Source organism: Chiloscyllium plagiosum, unplaced genomic scaffold (genome assembly GCF_037043375.1).
Source record: "Chiloscyllium plagiosum isolate Xiang-an unplaced genomic scaffold, Cpla_swu_hap1 HiC_scaffold_2, whole genome shotgun sequence".
Taxonomy (NCBI): domain Eukaryota; kingdom Metazoa; phylum Chordata; class Chondrichthyes; order Orectolobiformes; family Hemiscylliidae; genus Chiloscyllium; species Chiloscyllium plagiosum.
The window spans coordinates 163,480,388-163,502,776 of record NW_028270140.1 but is presented as its reverse complement, the minus strand read 5'-3'; the positions used below and the strand labels follow the sequence as shown (position 1 = coordinate 163,502,776).

Genomic DNA, 22,389 nt, shown 5'->3' with positions numbered 1-22,389 from the left:
GGGAGAGAGAGAGGGATCAGGGAGAGAGAGAGGGATCAGGGAGAGAGGGATCAGGGAGAGAGAGGGATCAGGGAGAGAGAGAGGGATCAGGGAGAGAGAGGGATCAGGGAGAGAGAGGGATCAGGGAGAGAGAGAGGGATCAGGGAGAGAGAGGGATCAGGGAGAGAGAGAGGGATCAGGGAGAGAGAGGGATCAGGGGGAGAGAGAGGGATCAGGGAGAGAGAGGGATCAGGGAGAGAGAGAGGGATCAGGGAGAGAGAGAGGGATCAGGGAGAGAGAGAGAGGGATCAGGGAGAGAGAGGGATCAGGGAGAGAGAGGGATCAGGGAGAGAGAGAGGGATCAGGGAGAGAGAGAGGGATCAGGGAGAGAGAGAGGGATCAGGGAGAGAGAGGGATCAGGGAGAGAGAGAGGGATCAGGGGGAGAGAGGGATCAGGGAGAGAGAGGGAGGGATCAGGGAGAGAGAGAGGGATCAGGGAGAGAGAGGGATCAGGGAGAGAGAGGGATCAGGGAGAGAGAGAGGGATCAGGGAGAGAGAGGGATCAGGGAGAGAGAGAGAGGGATCAGGGAGAGAGAGAGGGATCAGAGAGAGGGATCAGGGAGAGAGAGAGGGATCAGGGAGAGAGAGAGGGATCAGGGAGAGAGGGATCAGGGAGAGAGAGGGATCAGGGAGAGAGAGAGGGATCAGGGAGAGAGAGGGATCAGGGAGAGAGAGGGATCAGGGAGAGAGAGAGGGATCAGGGAGAGAGAGGGATCAGGGAGAGAGAGGAATCCAAGTGTGATCAGGAGAGAGAGAGGGTGGTAAGGAGTTCGAGGAGTGGAAGGGGGTGGTCAGGAGAGAGAGAGGGTTCAGGAGGAGTAGGTTGGAATCAGGAAAGAGTCAGCTTGGGGGTCTGGGTAACAGGAAAGAGGGGGAGATCAGGAGAAAGAAGGATCAGGAAAAAGAGAGAGATCCAGGAGAGAGAAATGGAACTGAGGAGCTGGAAGCGGGAGGTAGAGACAGGACAGGTCCGGTTGGATGGTGGAGTTGAAGTAGTGAAGGATACAAGGTGAGAATAATGGAGAGTGTTCCTTTGGTTGATTGACAGATTGGCCTGAATGTTAACACTTTATCCCTACAGTGTTGCACAGCCTACTCAGTATTTTCTGTTTTGGGGTGAGTTGTTGAGTGATCTTCTTTCTCTCAGAGTATTACAGGAGGTGACACCATCCAGTTGCAGCCCAAGCACATTCACCAGGAGCTGGGATTCAGTTGAGACCCATTCATTGATGACAGTGATGGGGGTCCGACTGATCGAGGAGAAAACAAACAAAGCAGCAGAATCTTCAGATCAAGCGGCTCCTCCAAAACGGCCCAGGCACTGCCAAGGGAAAGAGAACCACGTGCACAACTTTCTGGTTTCCAAGAGATTTCGGAAAAGTGCTCATTCTTCACCAGGTACACAGCAGCATGTTGTAAATGTGTCTTTGCCAAAGCAAGTGTGATGCAGGGGATAAACAACAGGAGCTAGTGCTGTTTTTCTCCAGAGTATAACAAGTGTGTAATCAGGATTAATGTCACATTTAAAATTCTAATAGTTGAGTATACTGCATGCTTGATTGTTTAGTTTGTTAGTGACAGATGATGTTAATTTCCAAGAGTTTTCCAAGAAAGGAAATTAACACGATCTGTCACTAACAAACTAAACAATCAGGCATGCAGTATACTCAACTATTAGAATTTTAAATGTGACATTAATCCTAATGGCACAGTTGTAGACAAATGTTAAAACAGCTACACATAAATTCTACTTAGACATTTGTCAACGTATCCAAACAGGTCTCTATGAAGTCAAGAACCACTCACATCCTGCATTTCAAAGTAATGAAGGTAGAGGCATTGCCATGTGGTGGAATGATCTGGTATTGCTACCTCACACCCTCTATCTAGAAAAATGGTGTACTTTCCTTGCACAGTGTTTGCACACACAGACTAACCCAGCTATTTCACAACTGAACCAAAAAGCTCTTCAGTCAAGCCAAGCAATCTCTATGAGCAGCATTCAGAGTTTCAGCCTAAACCCCGTCCTCAAATGATCTCAGCCATCTGTAACAATGAGTGAATTCCCATCACCAGGTTCACATTCAATAAGATCATGCAACCATTGCAGGTAAACGCTCCATCTCCATTCACTTCCTGCAGGTAAATGCCCCTCTGAACCTCGAGAGAACTAACTAATATTGTTAAATATTTTATTTTTATAAACACAGTAGTAGCTAACAAACATTCAGTTCCTAATTCCACAATTACAAATCTGATCTATTTATGGAAACACAGGTGATTCTTCAGTTAGTGATGACCACCTGCATGTCATTTATAGATTCTTTTCTTAAAATAGCAATTAGTATTCATATGTTTAACAAAACATGAGACAAATTGGGAGGGGTGATAAGAGACTCGAGCAAAAAAGTGAGGCAAGGGACGCAGACTGGAAACCCCCAGAGGGTATCCCAGTTGTTAACTGTTTTTCTGGGTTAGAAAACAATGACAGCATGAGTTCCTCAGTGAAACACTGAGGGTAAAATTCAGGGCACTATGGGTGACAGGCCTGATCCTTTCCTTAATGTACCAAGAGAACAATTTTGTTATTTCCTTACCTTTCACAAAATCATAGCATTTGGCCCATCTTGGTAGAACTGGATTTCTTAGCATATCAACTTGATGCTAATTTCCCTTCTTTGGTCCAAAACCCTGTGAATTGTTTGTATTTAAATAACCATCCTATGCTCCCTTGAATGCTTCAATTGTACCTGTCCCCATCACCGTTCTGGGGAGTTCAATCCAGGCCCTAACTACTTGCCATGTGATAACATTTTTTTCCCACATTCCCATTGCTTCTGTTCTAAAATACTCTAAAACTGCCCTCTGGTTCTCATCCATTTATGAGTAGGGTATAGTTTCTTACCAGCCCCTGCCAAGTCTGTCTGGACTTGTCATGGTTTTGAAGACTCCTCTCAAAGGAAAACATTCTCCGCTCCTTCTATCTACCCTCTTATTGGAATAACTCATTCCTGAAGCTATTCTCATAAACTTCTTTTGTACTCTCTTCAGTGAGTTCACATCCTTTCTGTAGTGTAACACCCAGAACTGTACTCCAGCTGAGGTCTAATCAGTTTCCTATATAGTTTTGGCATGACCTGGTATTGGGCAGTCTTACATCACTGTTCATGTAAGCCATTGACTGGGTCCTGAGTTCTGGATCACAATACTCAACTTTTCTCAATCTTTTCTTTCTAAGGCACTCCTTAAAACATACAATTTTTACCAGATTTCGGTTGTGTTCTCAATGTCTCATGTGTGTCTTGCTGTCAATCACTTATTTGATTATACTCATTTGGTTGGAGAAATATCCTGCATTAAGGGTGACAGAAAAATGCAATCAGTTGTGAAGAAGTATCTGGAAGGTGTCTGTTTTAATGGCCACTTTGGGCAGCCTCTTTTTAACCCATCTCTCTCCCCCACCCCACTTCTCTCTCTGTCCCCTTTTCTCTCTCTCCATCCCCCCTTCTCTCTCTCTCTCTCCTGCCCCTCTCAAATCCCCCCCACTCTCTCTCTTATCCAGGTGTGAGCTGTTCCTGGGAAGCATTACCAGATGAGCTGCTCTTGGTGATTTTCCGCTTTCTGTCACTGCCTCACCTTCTGAAAGCCTCAAGTGTTAGTAAACAGTGGCACAGACTGGCGTGAGTACCCCACTCCTGATGTGGAGCTGCAACTCAACCTCATTCTGGATTTGAACAGATCACAAAAAAAAATCTTCCCAGTATTCCGACACAAAGAAATGAATCCCCATCTGGAATCTAATATAGGAGTTCATGGGGTTTACATTTAAAATGACAGATCCACGAGAGGGAGTTACAGACTGGAATCTAATTAAGGCATTTGGGTGGCTTGTATATAGAATAACAATTGCCTGGGAGTGTTTCAGACTGGAATCTACACAATTCGGGATACATATATAAGATGACAACAAGAATGCGGAGGCAATGAAGTTTGTCTGAAATTAAAAGTGAGTTTCAATATGGGTGATCATTGTAAAGGTAAAGTTGCCATAGCCCAAGAGGGCCAGGGGCTGCTCTTTCGTTACACAGAGATGACTGGTTGACTGATGGTGGTTTAAACTGAGGTTCACCATATCTCAGGTGAGTGAAGAGGCTGACAAGGAGAGTCCTTCATGTTACCTCAGCTGGTACAGGAATTGAAGCCCTGCTGTTGGTGTTATTCTGCATTACACATCAGCCAATCGAACTAATTAACTATACTGGCTTGGAAACATATTACAGTTCCTTCAGTGTCGCTGGGTCAAAATCCTGCATTGTGGGTCAACTTCAATAGACTGCAGCAGTTCAAGAAGGCAGCTCACTCCCACCTTCTCAAGGGCAACCTGGGGTGGGCAATAAGTGCTGGGCCTAATTGACTGCCACATGCCAATCGCAAATACAAAAAAGAACATACACAATAATGAATTACAGGTTGTAACTTAATCAAGGGATCGGGGGTTGTTTAACAGAGACCTGGGAACAAGTTCTAGCTTTTTGAGATACGATTCTTCTCCGGGCTCATTCTGTTCTGTCGTTTGATTTTACTATCTAACCATGTGCTTTTACAAAGCAGGTTTGATAAATCCCTGTGGTACAGTGTGGATTTGGGCAAAGGGAATCTGCCCCCTGGGACTGTGGGCCAGGTGCTAGGAGCTGGTGTTGTAGTCTTCAGGAGTCCCTGCTCCTTCCTCGGAGACCCTATCTTCAAGGATGAAAGGTGAGCGAAATCTCCGACCTAGCCTATAGTTCACATTGTCACCTGACTCAGGAGTTTTTCTAACATTTCAATGATCCTGTCAAGGTGTTTCCTGTTGTGGGTTAGTCCAGAACCAGAGAACACTGTAAAATGATCTGGAGGTGCCAGTGTTGGACTGGGCTGAACAAAGTTAAAAAAATCACGCAACACCAGATTATAGTCCAACAGGTTTATCTGGAAGCACTAGCTTTCAAAGTGCTGCTTCGTCATCAGGCGGTTGTGGAGCAGAATCATAAGACACAGAATTTATAGCAACAGGACTGCAGTGTCATTAGAATGTAATATCAAACAAATCGAGCTTAAATCTTTCATCTTTTAGAGTGATCATGTTAGTTTCAGTTCCTTCATATGTAAATCGCAGAACTTTTTTAAAGTTACATTCTCAAGGTATTTTCTATGTAAATATGTTTATTAAGAAAAAAGATTTCAAATTTTTAAAAAAATTATAAAACTACTGCAAAACAATCTTATAATATAACAACAATAACAGTAAACAAACTACTACTCTACAAATCACTGAGGAGAGAGAGAAAAAAACTACGAAAGGGCGGCACGGTGGCTCAGTGGTTAGCACTGCTGCCTCACAGCACCGGAGTCCCAGGTTCGATTCCAGCCTCGGGTGACTGTGTGGAGTTTGTACATTCTCCCCATGTCTGCATGGGTTTCCTCCAGGTGCTCCGATTTCCTCCCACAGTCCAAAGATGTGCAGGTTAGAGTGGATTGGCCATGCTAAATTGCCCATAATGTTAGGTGCATTAGTTAGAGGGAGATGGGTTACTCTTCGGTGGGTGGGTGTGAACTTGTTGGGCCGAAGGGCCCGTTTCCACACTGTAGGGAATCTAATCTAATCAAACTACAATTCAATAAATAACTAAAAAGAAACTAAATTAAACCAAGTTGAAGCAAGGTAAATTACATTCAGTAAAGTTACTGCACTCAGCACAATTCCACCAAAGCTCGCCACCACCGGGAGCAGCAGTTGGCGTACCCGTATTTGTTCAGAATTCTTCCCCCAATGGGCCCCCAAGCTGCCAGACATAGCCCTCACGACTGCACAAAGCCCCTGACCAAGTCTGCGCCTATATAATTCAGAAAGGGCCGCCATGGGCCGGGTGCTGGCAGGTGAGACTAGATTGGGTTGGGATATCTGGGTCAGCATGGATGGGTTGGACCCAAGGGTCTGTTTCCATGCTGTACATCTCTATGACTCTATGTTCTATAAAACAGCTCCGTTTTCTGGTGCACCATACTCATAAGGAAGTCTGGGTGGTGTATTTCATAACTAATCTACGCCACCCCAAGAGTCCCGGGAGATTCTCCAACCCCCAGCTCAGTTGAATGTTCTTCCTAGCACAGAATGAAAGAATATTAAAGAGTTTCTTCCCATGCGCGTCCAAAGAGGGAGATTGGACAAACCCAACAGGAGGGACACCAAATCCAGCTTAACCTCAGTTCCCAAGACTCCTTCCAAAACACTCGCAATGGCACCCCAATACCTACAAAGCTTGTGAGTAAGAGTGCCAACGTCTGTTTTACATTTAGTGCACATTGGGGATACTACTGTCTTTAATTTCACAAGCCAATCCGGTGCCAAATGAGCCCTGTGGAGTCCCTGCGGTTGCATAGCCTGCGTTCTGTTACAGATCAAACTCTTCCTTCCATCCTCCCACACCTCTGACAAGATCTCCACCCCCAATTCTGGAATCCAGTTTCCACACAGCTGCTCAATGTCCTTCAAGACATTACCTCCTAACAAATGATAGAGGGTGCTGACCAAGAGAGTGTCTGTGGACCGAAGCACTCTCCTCTCCATATCCGACTGACCATCAATATAGTGTTTTTCTGTACAAAGTCCCTAACCTGAAAGGAATGAAAGAGGTCCCTCTTAGATTGCTCATATTTCTGGCTCAGCTGCCCGAAAGACATCATGACCTCCCCGTCAGTCTCCTAAACAGGAGACTCCTTGTGATTCCCAGAGCTTAAAGTCAGAGGCCATCGACCCTGGGAGGGAAAGGGGAAGTTGTTTCTAAGTTGCCCTCACCTTGTCACACCATTCTCCAGGCTTTAACTGTGTTAAGGACAATCGGGTTTCTGCAGTGGTCCGTAACAGTCCTCACCTTGTCCGTAAACAACAGATTCATGAGGGGGTGTTTTGCCTGGGAGGCCTCAATGTCCAACCAGATTGACCGCGGGTCCTGGCAGGCCCGGTCAGCCACATAGGATAGTAGGGAACTCAATTGATATTTCTTAAAATCTAAACCTCCCATCCCCTGTGGAATTTATCCCACTTAATAAGAGGCTGCCTATGATACCGGATGAAAGATCCAAACCAACTGTAAAGTCTCCGTAGTACTTGCCCAGGCAACATCAAAGGGAGCATTCCCATGGGATATAATAAACACGGAAGAACATTCATTTTAACCAGAGCTATTCTACCTAACCAGGATATCGGAAGATCCTCCCAGCGCCGAAAGTCCTGTCTTATCTTCTCGAGCAACTGCACAAAGTTAGCTTTATATAACTGATCGATGGCCGGACTGATAAAAATGCCTAAATACAAGAAACTTCCCTATGGCCACCTGAAAGGGAAAAGGGTTCTATCCCCAAGATCGGATTATCTTGTAAAGCCCCCCATAGGCATGGCCTCTGACTTCATAAAATTAATTTTATACCCCGAAAACGAACCAAATAGATTAAATCACTTGTATTAAACAGGGCACAGATATCATCGGATCAGTGTAAAAGAGAAGAACGTCATCCACATAAAGGCTGATTTTATGCCTGCCTGATCCTACCTCCAGGGCCATTATACTGGGGTCCCTTCAGATGGCTTCTGCCAACGACTCAATCACCAATGTCAATAATAGCAGTGAGAGAGGGCACCTTTGTCAGCTGCCTCTGCCAATACTAAAGTTGTCCAACTATATAACACTGCCACCCACCTGGCAAAAACCCCTCCAAGACAAAACCGCTCCAGGACATAAAAGAGGTACGGCCACTCCACCCGGTGAAACGCTTTCTCTGCTTCCCAGAATTGACCCTGCTGGCATACCTGGAGCATGTTTAATACTCTTCTAATATTATTAGAAGGCCAACGAACCTTAACAAAACCCATCTCGTCTTCCTTTACAATGAAGGGCAAACCCCTCTCCAACCTTAACGTCAGCATTTTTGACAGAATTTTAAAATCCACATTCAGTAACGATATGGGCCTGTATGAAGTGAAATCCTCTGGGGCTTTCCTTTTCTTGACAATAAGAGAAATATTTGCTTCCCTCAGAGAGATTGGGAGGCAGTCCTGACAGTATGAGTAGTTGTACATATCCAACAGTAGCCCGGCCAGCATGTTCATAAACTCCTTGTAAAACTCACTTTGAAGTCTGTCTGGGCGGAGCACTTTATCACTCTGGAGCTGCATCACCGCCTAGTGTATTTCCTGGATTGTCAATGGGGCATTCAGAAAAGACACTGCTCTGAAGGTCCAGGGTCTTAAAAAAGGACTCCAACTTCGCCAATCTGTCCTCACAGCACTCCGACTGGTCCAGCTCAGAGTAGAACTTCCTGAATGCTGCATTAATCTTTTGGCATTGCAAGTAAGAGTCCCAGCACTCTCTGTGTTGGATGTGATAGATTGGGGGGGCATTCTTCTTTCTGACCAGGTACGCTAGATATCCACCCAGTTTATAACTGTACTCAAATAACCTCTGTTTCACAAAAGAGGTTTCTCTGTTTGCTGTCTGGGTGAGAATAGCCCTAAGGGCTGTCATCCGCTGCAATTTGATTACAGATGGTCTGTCAAAGTCTGCTGCCTTCAGGCGAGCCTCGAGCAAACGCTGCTGCTCTCCCCTCTGCCACTTCCGGGTCGCCGAGTACCCTGTGCATAGGCCTTGGCAGTCTCCCAGAGCACCAATGGATTACTGGCTGTATCCAAATTAATGCCCCAAAAATGTTTTAATTCCCGTGAAAAATACGCAATAAACTTGCTATCCTTCAAGAGGAAAGGATCCATGTGCCAGTGCCGGAAGCCTGTCCTGTTACCATGGGCCTTGACCTCCATGTATACTGCTGCATGATCAGAAATGGCTATGTTCCCGATTGTGCAAGACAGCACCGAATTCAAAAAGGTCAATGGGGCAAAAAAACTGTCAATCCTAGTATAGCACTTACGTAGGTTAGAGACAAAGGTGAAATCCCTACCATCAAGGTAAAGACATCTCCACACATTCACCAACCCCAGCTCCCTGTTCAGGTCCACCAATGCCTGGATTGCGGGGACATAGCTGCAAGGCCCCTAGGTATCTTGTCCACTTCGGGGTCAATAAATCGGTTAAAGTCTCCCCCTATAATTGTTTAACGTGCCTCACGGGCCATCAACCTGGAAAATGCATCTGCTAAAAATTTGAGGGGATGTGCTGGGGGACAATATACATTCAAAATGCCATATTCCTCTCCATGTATTAAAGCTTTAAGAATCATAAACCACCCATATTCATCCTTAATTTGGTCTATCAGTTGAAATTGGACATTCTTCTTGATGAGTATAGCAATTCCTCTACTTTTCAGATTAAAGGATGAGAAAATCACCTGTCCCAACCCTTCCGTCTGTAACTTCAAGTGCTCTTTATCGGTTAGATGTGTTTCTTGCAGCAAGGCTACATCGACCCTCTCTTTTCTAAGGCTTGAGAGGATCTTTTTTCTCTTAATTGGTGAATGACTCCTCTTAACGTTCAAACAAACGGTTAGCCATAGCCATCCGAAACAGTCCGTTAGCCCTCCGGGAAGAAGAACCCCACTCATAGGACGCCAAGTGAAAACAGCAAACAGTTTGTACAAATTTAAAAATACAACTGCCAAAACTATCAAATCAAAACTAGCTCCTTCTACAACAGACCATCATATAACACAAGTAAGAGAAGTCTTTCCCCCTTGCCTACAGGGGGTGCTCATACTACCCACTAACCTCTCCATGGTTCCCTCGAGCTGAAGCCATGCCCCCAACACCAGGCAACACAAAGTAGGAAAAAGTTACACGCATCTTATAACAAGAAAGTTAAAAGCACTATAATACTTTAACCCTATGTACCCCGGTAGAAACAAATATATATATATCCCCACATCCCACACCAAGAGAGAGAAACAAAAAGGAAATTATGAGAAAAAAAAGGGATAATGGGAGGGGAGAGAGAAAAAGACAAAACAATTAGGACTCCCATATATATTAAAACAAAACCCGACAACCAGGTACGCCAGGCAAACTACAGAAAAAAAAATAAAGTAAACACTATTGTCCATATTATTTGAGCCAGTCAGTCTATTTTAAGGTGTCCAGGAAGTCTTTTGCCTTTTCCGATGAGTCAAAATTAAACACTGACCCTCCGTGGCTGAAACATAATATTACGGAATACTGGATATTCAAGTCCTTCAGCTGCCTTTTTACTTCATCAAAGGCCTTCCTGTTGCGAATCACAATTGGAGAGAAGTCTTGGAAAAGCATAATTCATGATCCTTTGTATATCAGAGCCTGTGGATACTTCCCCAGTGCTCTAGAGGCTTCCAGCATAATTTGTTTGTCTCTATAATGCTGGAGTTGCAATGGGACCGGGCGGGGATGCTGGTCTGATCTGGGCCTGCGCACTGTGAACTGATGGGCCTGCTTGACCCGTATCCGGCCTGCCTCGACTTCTAGCTTCAGAAACCGTGGGAGCCATTGCTTCAAGAAGCTGACTAGCTGGCCTTCCTCCTCCCGTTCCGGAAACCCGATCAGGTGGATGTTCTTCTGAAGGCTTGGATTTTCGAGGTTGTCAACCTGCTGTTCCAAGGCCTGGACCCGACCCGCTGAGAATTCTACCGCAGATTCAGAAACCGCGGTCCATTGCTCCAACTCCATGATGGCGCTGCCCAAGATGCTGGATCTCCTGGTCATGCTTCTGCGGCATGGCCGAGATTGGTTCCAGCCTGGTCCGGGTCTCCATTGCTGAGTTGATGTTCACTCGGAGTTGCGCAGACTCCAGGGCCAGGCTCTGCTCCACAGGTAAGAGCCGGAGAGTGCTCGCGGAGGCCGATGCTGTGATGGTGGGCATGTGTGTTGCTGCAGGGGAGTGCCCTGCTTGTTGCAATCCTTGTGTCCCTTCCCTTCAGTCATTTTTCGAATTATTTTAAACTAACCCATAGCAATTCTGGGGGTCAAAGACTAACAGTTTCTACCATAATGGGTAATAAATGGAGGGTGAGTGCACCACTTTGTCTGGGTTCTGGTGCAGAGCTCCGCAGGGCAGACTTACTGGGTTGCCGCCATCTTGATTCCCCCTCTCAAGATCTCTTTAACAATAGGTGCCACCTCAGCTCAGATAATGCATTGAAGGTGTGAGGTTAAAGTCTGTCTGTGTCCCAATTTTGGGTCAGACTGATTCTATTTCTAAAGTGGGATTTACAGAATCTTACATGGTTTATGCAGTTTTTGAGCAAAATTAAATGTAATTCTGCAAGTACAAATTCGCCCCACAAACTTGTATGAGTCCAGAACTAGAGGGCATAGGTTTAGGTTGAGAGGGGAAAGATATAAAAGAGACCTAAGGGGCAACTTTTTCACACAGAGGGTGGTACGGGTATGGAATGAGCTGCCAGAGGAAGTGGTGGAGGCTGATACAATTGCAACATTTAAGAGGCATCTGGATGGGTATATGAATAGGAAGGGTTTGGAGGGATATGGGCCGGGTGCTGGCAGGTGGGACTAGATATCTGGTCAGCATGGACAGGTTGGACTGAAGGGTCTGTTTCCGTGCTGTACATCTCTATGACTGTCTGAGCATGCAGGGGAGACCAAGTGAGTTTGTGCATGTGTGTGTGGGGGTGTGAGTGTCGGTGAGAGAGTGTGAGAGGGTAATGGGGTATAAATCTGTGAGAGGGTGTATGTGTGGGTGTGAATGTGGGGGGGTACATGTGTGAGCATGTGAGAGAAAGCTTGTGTATGAGAGAGGGTCTGCGTGAGTGTGTGGGTTTGTAGGAGTGCGTGCATGTGCGTGCGAGAGAGTGTGTAGTGCAGTGGGGTCACCTGAAGTGTGACATGATCCCAAGTTCCCAGCTGAGGTCATCCCCAGGGGAACCTGCACAAACACAAATATAATTTTGTGGGGTGAATTTGTACTTGTAGAATTACATTTAATTTTGCTCAAAAACTGCATAAACCATGTAAGATTCTGTAAATCCCACTTTAGAAATAGAATCAGTCTGACCCAAAATTGGGGCACAGACAGACTTTAACCTCACACCTTCAATGCATTATCTGAGCTGAGTTGGCACCTATTGTTAAAGAGATCTTGAGAATGTAACTTTTAAAACGTTCTGCGATTTACGTATGAAGGAACCGAAACTAACATGATCACTCTAAAAGATGAAAGATTTAAGCTCGATTTGTTTGATATTACATTCCAATGACACTGCAGTCGTGTTGCTATAAATTCTGTATCTTATGATTCTGCTCCACAATCGCCTGATGACGAAGCGGAGCTTTGAAAGCTAGTACTTCCAGATAAACCTGTTGGACTATAACTGGACCTGTTATGTGATTTTTAACTTAAATCTAGGGGTTACTCTTCCGGGACATAGATGAGGAAATCCTTTTTCTCTCAGTGGGTTGTATGAATTTGGAAATCTCTGCCTTAGAGGTCTGTGGGGGTGGGCTTATTGTGGGTAGGTTCTTGTTAGGCAGGAGAATTGAGGGGTGTTGGGAATATGGAAATGACAACACAAATGGGAGCAGAGTCAAGGGGCTGAAAAACTCTACTCTGCTCTGAATTTGTTACATGATAACCCAAACCCTGGATACTCAGCTGTTGTATTTACTGTAGACAAAGAGCAATAAAAATGCAGAGGTTATGGAAATCGGATGTGAAAATACAGTTAATGCAGATGTTATTGAAGGTGAGGCCATACAACCTAGTCGCTTGTTCATCTGTCTCTCCACAACATAGTGAGCTAAGCAAAGAGTGGGAAGTCTGAGAGAGCAGACAGTCCTAGAGACTGACACATATTAATCACTCAATTAATAGCCAGATATGAAAAGCAATTAAAAAGGCAAATGAACAAGTAGCTGAAGATCAATGCTGGCAGTTATTCTGCATTGTTCACAGCTCTGGTGAGACATCAGCAAGGCCAATGGATAAATTGCATTCACTGAATTTCTATTTGTAGGTGTGTGTGAGGTCAATCATTTAGCACCTATGAAAGGTTGGAGCAGGAACTCTCAAATTCCAGGCTACCTAACTGATTTTCCAATGTGGCCCCATCTAAACACTGAAAATTTAACACAGCAAATATCATTAAATTTTGTCAATGTAATCCATCAGATAAATATATAGTACGTATTTTAAAAGTATTTGTTACTTTTTGTACACGTAGTCAACGTTGCCCAGAATCCATGAAGCCCCTCTTTGCCTCCACACTTTGTAATGAGTCCCACCCCATTCCCACCTTCAAATTTTGATTTAATTGCTGGTGCCTGTGAAACAGTGTTCTCATCCTGAGGTATGGAGCCTCTGCAGCAAACAGAGGGGTAGAGGAACTCCGTAAAGTTTGAAACTACTGTTACCATTCTGCTCAGCTTTATAAACTACCAGCTGATCCCACATTCTGCTTAGTCAATGAGTTACACCTGCTGGTTTTTACGTTTGCCAAGTTGCTGCAGGCACATTCTGAATTTCCTGAGCTTATAGGGTGCTTTAGGTTTACTGCCTGCCATTTGCCATTGATACAGAGCAGTCCTGGCGTAGTAACAGCTGATATTGGTGCCAAACAGCTTCACAGTCCAGTGATTATCCTGATCCTGGAATCACTGTTCAAAATGGTGACAGGTTGAAACAGTGTTCAGCCAAACAGACAACCTGAGGGTAAAGGGTAAGCTTTGTTAAACAATGTTGTCTCAGATAAACAAAAGCAGGAGTGGGCCATTCGACCCCTCAAGCCTGCTCTATCATTTAGTAAGGTCATGGCTGATTGGATTGTAACCTCAAACACATATTCCTGCCTACCCCTGATAACCTCTCACTTCCTTTTTAAAACAAGAATCACCCTCCAGCTTAAAAATAGTCCAAGTATCCATTTCCATCATCTTTTGGGAAGAAAGTTCCAAAGACTCAGAAAACATTTTATCTCTTTTCTGTTTTAAATGTGTAACCCCTTATTTTTAAATAGTGACTGCTATTTCTAGATTATTCCACAAGAAAAGAAACTATTTCCAAAATTCACCTTCTTAAGATCCCTGAAATGTTACTCTCCAGACTCAGCCTCGTCTCTCCAACCTTTCCTTATAAGACAATCCCTCCCCGTTTCAGTCTAGTACACCTCCCTGAATTGCTTTGAACACACTACATCCTTCCTTAAGTAAGGTGACTACCACCCTACACAGGACTTCAGTGCCTGTATAACTGAAGAATAACCTTGTGACACCTTCACTGAATGCCCCGTACAGTGAGGGTAACCCTCTGTTGAATTTTTGAATTACTTGTTTAACATCAGTGACAGACAGAATGCATTAATCGTTAAGGCCCCTACTCCATGACATACATTGTTAATATAAATGGTTTGGTTCAATCACTAAATTGGCCAACTGGTTCCCTCTTATCCCGCTGTCCAGAATAAGAGAGACTTTTATCAGGTTTCTTTAATAAACTCAAAGTAACCCTTTTATGATAAAACAAACCTAGTTGACATCTGAGCTACAATCTAGAATTAGAAATCTAACTCCATTTATAGCCAAAACAGACACAAATCGATAAATGTGGTTATCCACTTTGATAGCAAAAACAAGAAGGCAGATTACTTTCTGAATTGCTATAGGTTAGGAAAGTGGGATGCACTGAGACCTGGGTGTCCTTGTACATCAGGCCCTGAAGGTAAACATGTTAGTGCAGCAGGCAGTGAAGAAGGGAAATGATGTATAGGCCTTTATAGCCAGAGGATTCGAGTATAGGAACAGGGATGTATTGCTGCAAATGTATGGGGCCTTGGTGAGCCCACACTGGAACAATGTGTGCGGTTTTGATCTCCTTATCTGAGGATGGACGTTCCAGCTATAGAGGGACTGCAACAAAGGTTTATCAGGCTGATGGTGGGTATGCTGTAGGAATTCTCTGCTTAAGCAAGTGGTTGAGGTGAAAACTTTGAACATTTTCAAGAAGCAGATAGACAGAGTTATAGAGATGTACAGCACAGAAACAGACCCTTCACTTCAACTTGGCCATGCCAACCAAACATCCGAATGTGACCGAGTCCCATTTGCCAGCATTTGGCCCATATCCTTCCAAACCCTTCCTATTCATATACCCATTCAGATGCCTTTTAAATGCTGTAATTGTACCAGCCTCAACTACTTCCTCTGGCACTTCATTCCATACACACACACCCCTCTGTGTGAAAAAGTGGTCCCCTTTTGGTCCCTTTTATATCTTTCCCCTCTCACTGTAAACCTATGCCCTCTAGTTCTGGACTCCCCACCCCAGGGAAAAGACTTTGCCTATTTATCCTATCCAAGCCCCTCATGATTTTATAAACCTCTATAAGGATACCCCTCAGCCTCTGACATTCCAGCAAAAACAGCCCCAGCCTGTTCAAACCCTCTAATTCTGGCAACATCCTGGTAATTTTTTTTCTGAAGCCTTTCAAGTTTAACAACATGCTTCCTACAGTAGGGAGACTGGAACTGACCACAGTACTCCAAACGTGGCCTAACCAGTGTCCTGTACAGCTGCAACATGACCTCTTTCATAGGGCTAAAGGGGTTCAAAGGTTTGGAGAGAAAGGAGAAACATGGGATTTAAAAATCAAAACACCGTTAAATTTTATCACCTTCCTAAGTTCGGATTGCCTTCAACTTCTCAAAAGCTGTTTGACATCTTCTGACCATGTGACCTTTGCCACCTTTTTCCAATGTATTAGGGGAGCAGTGTCTTGTGCAGCTGAAGCATGACCTGACCATCTGCTATTATACTGAAAGTTGCACACTGCATTCTCACCTTCTGTGGGTCCTGCCATTGATGCTGAGCTTTGTTTATCTCCTTTAGGCCTCTCTGTCTTCAGTACATGGATCTCTCACATTCTGTACTCAGCAGTTCCTCTATCTTCCAGATTCTACGCCGTTGTCACCAACTCCGCGGCCTCAGTCTTGAGGCTCTCGCACTTTCTGATGACATCATAATGTGAGACAATGTCCTCATGGTCCCACCTAAACCTGCCCCCCCCACCCCCTCCTTATCTAACCCCCTCCCCTGTGACTAATCCCTTCCTCCATGTCTAATTTAACCTCCCCACCACCATGTGGCTATGTCGGCTCCTAAGAGATAATGATCTGTCTGTTTTCAGGGTGATCGCTGGCAATAGGGACTTGTTGTGTTTGAATCTCTCCGGCTGCTCGTGTTTCAGAGCCCTGGCCCTCAGCCAGATGTTGAGAAGCTGTTCTAGGTGAGGACTCAGTATATATGCACATGTTCTGTGGAAGTTGTCTAGATGTTTCGGGGTTGGGGGGGGGGTGGCGGTTACACGTGTTAAGGGAGGTTGTATCTGTGTTGGGGGGTGCTGAGTGATTTAGTAGGGGAGGGGCTGCTTCTGGAAGTTGGGGAGAATGTTTGATTTGGGATTCTCTTCAAGCATTGCAGTCTCACAGCTTGCACTGCTCATCCCTCTCGTTCTCTCTCTCTCTTTCTCTGTGTCTCCCAGGCTGGATGAGTTAAACATTTCTTGGTGCAGGTTCAGCTCCCAAAACATCCAGGCAGTGGTCTCACAGATTCCTGATAGCGTGACCCAGCTCAACATTAGCGGCTACAGGCGCAGTCTGCACAACTCTGGTAGGTGGGAGCTAGCTGTCATTCACAGTGCAGCCAGCAGCTGCTCCTTGGATGCTGCCTGAACTGCTGTGCTCTTCCAGCACCACTAATCCATCATTTGCCCAATCCCAGGCAGGCAGTGCCTGTGGGCATCTCACTGGCCAGCAACCCAGAAGGCCAGGCTGATGTTGGCGAGGCATGGGCTAATGCAGCAATCAGGGATAGAGTCCCACAGGGAGGGAGGACATCTTGGACAGGGGACAGGGTAGGGTCTTGGAATGAGGACGAGGGACATGGAGGGAAGGAGGGTGGGAAGGGATGGTGGGTTTTGAGGGATTGTGAAAGTGGTGTCAGAATGAGGTGCTGGTGATGTGCTGTGTCTCCGTTGTTTATAGATGTGGAAGCTCTATGTAGGCGCTGTCCCCAGATGACTGACCTGGATTTGAGGTGAGCAGTAGTTATCAGAGTGAGTGACTGTGATTTCAGGATCTTCGTAACATACCCCAACCTTCAGCCCTCTGCAACATCCTTCTAACCTGCCCCACCTCTCAGTAGCATCCTCCTCCTTTTCCTCAACTGTTCACCTCAGTAACATCCATATCCTCTCTGCCCCCAAACTTGCCAACCCCTCATTTCTTTGGGTTTCCCTTCGACACCCATCATTCCCAGTTCCTCTAACACCAATGTTCTTTTTCTCTCTCCTTCAGTGATAGCACGATGCTCACTCCTGGCTGTTTCTCCAGTCTCCATGGCCTCTATCACCTCCAGCACCTGGGCTTGAGTAGATGCCATGAGATTCCACCAGCAAGTCTTGTGTAAGAGACTCTTTTCTCTCACTGTCTGCTCGTTAGATTAATGGCTACGTCACAGAGTCTGTACAGTGATCCCTGGGTTAGGGACAGAGACAGGAATCTGGTGTATTTGATTGTATTGATGTTATTCAGTAACTACTCCTGTACAGATGTCATGTTAAATGTATTGTCATTGTTGGTGGTTTTTGCTCAGTCTTGTGCCTGTTCCTGTTATTTAATGGTGTCTGCTGCTGTGTACAGGGCCCTGGGGGAGATCGCTACACTGAAAACTCTGAACATTTATGGACTTGTGCGCGATTCCATGGTCAATGTGAAGGACCTAATTCCTCAGATTAAAATCAACACCTTTCCACTGACAAGCATCGGCCGGCCAACACCCAGCTACGGGAAGCTGCAGACAATCTGGGGAACTAACTGCAAGTTGCGGCTCCATAACCTATGAGCAGTATCAGTCACTACACACTATACAGCAAGAGGAAGCAAGTGGCTGAGAACTTGGAGAGGTTCTGGGCACAGTCACTCCCACAAACACATCATCGGTCAGTGTAGGCAATAATCAGTGCTTTCTGCGTTCAGAGGAGTAGATCATTGATGAAAACTGAGAAACTACGAGACCACAAGACTGAAATGAAGCATTTTACCAAGGAAGTGATCAGGTGGTTCACAATTAGATTCCATTACAGGAAGTGGTTAATTGTTTGAATCTGTGTTTTTAAAGTGAGTTAGTGTTTGGAATGTTCAGTTGGTTAAAAAGATTCCAGTCAGTTTTAAACATCACATCAAAACTTTCCATATTGCACTCAGGACTGATACACAAAAAACAAACTATGAAAGGGAACACAGTGAGAAGTGAGTGCTGATTGGTGTGGAAATGCAGCAGGAACTGTTAATGAATCCGAAAGACCATCCGAATGTGGCAGAGGTACCAGCTGCAATGTCAAATCTCGGGAAACTGGTTTAAATTATTAGGAGCTAACGGTCCAGCCAATTGGCTGAAATCAAACTCTGCAACCTGTACTCTCAGGCAGACAGCTAGGGACTGAGCAAACGCTGGCAGCAGCCTCTTTACTCCCAGTTTTTAATGTCTCTATGCCATTGCCAGGGCATTCTTTTCAGTTCTTCTCCTTGCAGCACCAGCTCCCCCAACCAGAACCCTCCCATCTCTGCCTCTCCAGGGCCCACTGCTTCCAGGATTTTGGTTTTATTTTGGAGTTCCACCATTCGCAGTGTTTTGCTTCTGTATAAAAGGGGGAGGATCAGTGCTTTAGAATCACATCGAGTCCCCCACTGCCACCAACCCAAAGCCAATGATCCCTCTCATTTCTTATCCCATCTGTATCCCAAATCTAGGCAGCATCAGGAATAGTGATTAGTATTGTTTGTTTTATGAAAACTAATAAAAGCTTTGGTCATAACCCAGTGTCTAAATTAATATGAAGTTCAGTTTCATCAACAGTCTAGAATATATGAAGACATTCTTGGCAGGGCCTGGGGGAGAATCGATCCATTTCAACCTGAAAGATATTCTGTGACTCTACCACCTTCTAAGGCAATAGACAATCAACCTTCACAGAAAAAAATCTCAACAGTCCCTACTCCAAGGGGAAACATCCTTCCAATATTCACCCTGTCAAGGCCCCTCAGGATCTTAAGTTTCAATACATGTCCCAAAATTCACTTATCCTTGATCTCTAACTTTCAATTCAATATGATTTTCTGTGGTAATTATTTCAGTGGAGAGTGCAGGAGGTCATGCCAAGAGCAGCAGCAGGTATACCTAATAATGAGGTGTCAGCCTGGTGAGGCTGCAACACCATCACTCCCATGTCAATCAGCACAAGCACCAATCATAGAATCACAGAGTACTGAAGATCTTCATCCCATTGAGTGTTCATCAAAATATGGTGTGACCAACACCAGCCTGAAATGTTATGACATTTCTGTGGGGAAGCAATGGACTTGTGATATTATCACTAGATTATTAAAATCTAGAAACTCAACTAATGTTCTGGACACCTGGGTTCAAATCTTTCCGTGACAGATGGTGGAATTGGAATTCAATAAAAAGAATGTGGGATTAAGAGTCTAACGATGATTTAAGATTTCAAGTGTTTGCCCAACTTTGTAAAGATAGTGAGTTTTCTGCTTCACCGACCCTCCCAGACACCATTCCAGATTCTCACCACCCTCTTGGTAAATATTTTGCTTCAGATCCTCTCTAAATCTGCCTTTCCCTTTAAAAGTGTGCCCCCTTTTTATTGGCCCTTTTTGTTATGAAGATGTGGGTGTACTGTACCTTTGAGAGAATTAAAAGCTGGCAGAGCTACCTGACAGGTGTAGCATAGATATTGCAAAAAGAAGAATAAACTACGAAATAACAACCGCTCTGAAAACCCAACAGATCATCCCAATCTAATGATGTTGTTCCAAATACTTGCAACAATCCCAAGAACAAACGTGGGGATTGCCCGCCCTCCAGTCGTTTCAAGAGACCTCTGCCCCGGCCTCTGAACGGAGTTGCACAAACCTTGGTGTGCTCAGGCAAGGGGCAGCCCTCATCCTTCCTGGCAACACCCAAGGCAAGCAAGGCCACTCGCGTCTCTCGCCTTTCATTTAATGTAATTGATGCTCCAGCTACTGGAGTAGCTTAAAAGCCAATGGCAATCTGATACTTTGGGGGGTATAAGACTGGGAAAATTAAACAGTTGAGAGCAGAACTGCCCAGCTACCAGCATGTAAAAAAACTGCCTGAACAATAGCTCTCTTAAAAGTACCTTTATCGATCAGGAAACTGTGAAGCAAAATCCCTTAAACCGAGGAAAAGAAGACACAGAAAAATCCAAATTGAAGAACCGAAAGCTGCCTGGTTTTGAGGTAATAAGTTCTGTTTTGTAAATTTTAGTTGGGAGTTTTATCAGATTAGTATTGTAGAAAGGGAAGGTAAACGATACATTAGAGGACAGAGTTGTAAATAGTTGTTAGGTAATTATTCTCTGGTATATTTTAAGAAATAAAGTTGTTAATTTTTAATTCAAATAATTCTTGGCCTCTTGAATTTTCACAGATTACTGCACGGGATAAACCTTTTCTGTATTGCTGGTTTTAAATTAAGCAAGAGAGTGTTTAAACTAAACTGATTTAGAATCAACTGTTGTTTGTGGAAGAGAGTTCCAAATCTCTCCCACCTTGGTGTATGGAAGTGCTTCCTAACATTGTTCCTGAACAGTCTGACCGCAATTCTCAAACTATACCCCCTAATTCAAGAAACAGCAGCCCTCCCCTGCCAGTGGAAATGGTTTGTCTTAAACTCCCCTGTTTTTTCCTGTTAAGCTTCAATCAGATTAATTACACATAGTTACTTCCTCCCAAATTTCCATCAGCTTTGTCAGGCATGACCTCCTGAAAAAGCTACAGTGACTATCCCTGATTAAACCATGCCTACCCAAATGGAGATTAATTTTCTCCTATATTATTTTGTTCAATAATTTTCCTGTCACTAATTTTAGATTCACTGGTCTATACTTCTCTGGTCTTTCTTGTAAAGTGGAACCACATTAGCTGTGCTTTGACCTCTACCCTGTGGCCAGAGATGATTTAAAAATTTGGATCAGGGCCTCTACAATTTCCTCCTTTATCTCCCACAGCACCCTGGGATACAACCTATCCAGACCTGGGGATCTGTTCATTCTTAAACCCTCAAAAACCTCCTCACAATTTATATCAATCTGTTCCAGAACTTGACAGTCTATCTTCCCCAGTTCTGTAATTACGTCCTCCCAAGTAAACACAGCTTTGTTTAACACTCCTAACAATGCCCTCTTGCCTCACACACAGATTACCCCCATGGTCCTTAATAACTAATCCTTCCTTAGTTACTATCTTCCCTTGACATATGTTAGGATTCTCCCTAATCTTGCCTGCCAGCATTTTCTCATGTCCCCCCTTCGTTCTCCTAATTGTTTTCATAGAATCCCTACAGCCCAACAAGTCCACACTGACCTTCCAAACAGCAACCCACTCAGACCCATTCCCCTACCCTATTATCACCCCTGACTAATGCACCTAACTTACATATCCCTGAACACTATGGACAATTTAGCATGGCTAAAAACCCGTAAAGACACAGGGAGAATGTGCAAACTCCACACGGTTGCTTGAGGTTGGAATCGAACCCGGGTCCCTGGTGTTGTGAAGCAGCAGTGCTAGCCACAGTGCCACCTCTTGACTTCCCCCTGCCCACACTTGTTATCATCCTCTAGGACCTCCACTGTTTTGTTCCCTTTCTATCTGATATAATTCCCTTTTTTCCTGTTTAGCCAGTCTTATCCAGGGTTCTTTGGGCTTGTTGCTCCTACATTTCCCATTAAAGAGAATATGTTGAACCTGTACTCTGCGCAATATCTTGTGGGCACTTCCCAAAGTTTGCTGTGGACTTACCATCCAGTAGCATTGCCCAGTGTACTTTGGCCAGAACAGTACCGCACAGGGATAGGGCCTTCCCCTCACCATATCTGTGCAGACTATAATGCCATTCTGTGACCGTATACGGTCTGTATCCCTCTATTCCCTGCCTGTTCTCATGAATCTGTCTAAATGCCTCTTAAGGATTACTATCATATCTGCTTCTACAACCTCCCCTGGCAGTGTATTCCAGGCACCTGCCAGTCTCTACATAAAATAGTTTCATCCCACAACTCCTTTAAACCTAATCCCCCTATTATTTGACATTTCCACCCTGGGAAAAAGACTGATATCTACCCTATCTATGCTTCTCATAACTTTGTATACTTCCATCAGGTCACCCCTCAGCTTCCGCGATTGTAGCAAAAGCTACTCTAGTTTGTCCAACCTCTCCTTGTAGCTAATACATCCTGGTAAACCACTTTTTCACCTTCTACAAAGTCTCCACATCCTTCCTGATGTGGTGA

General features: G+C 44.7%; 1 protein-coding gene across 1 annotated transcript; it reads left to right on the top strand.

Moving 5' to 3' along the window:
• The first annotated feature begins 814 nt into the window (after positions 1-814).
• On the top strand, positions 815-20,491 carry skp2 (S-phase kinase-associated protein 2, E3 ubiquitin protein ligase). The gene is made up of 10 exons (XM_043702934.2): positions 815-1,048; positions 1,187-1,437; positions 3,602-3,719; positions 4,651-4,794; positions 15,891-16,025; positions 16,189-16,287; positions 16,543-16,670; positions 17,045-17,096; positions 17,357-17,464; positions 17,702-20,491. The coding sequence occupies exons 1-10, from the start codon at positions 966-968 to the stop codon at positions 17,901-17,903; spliced, it is 1,320 nt and encodes a 439-aa protein (XP_043558869.2). The 5' UTR covers positions 815-965; the 3' UTR covers positions 17,904-20,491.
• The last annotated feature ends 1,898 nt before the right edge of the window (positions 20,492-22,389 follow it).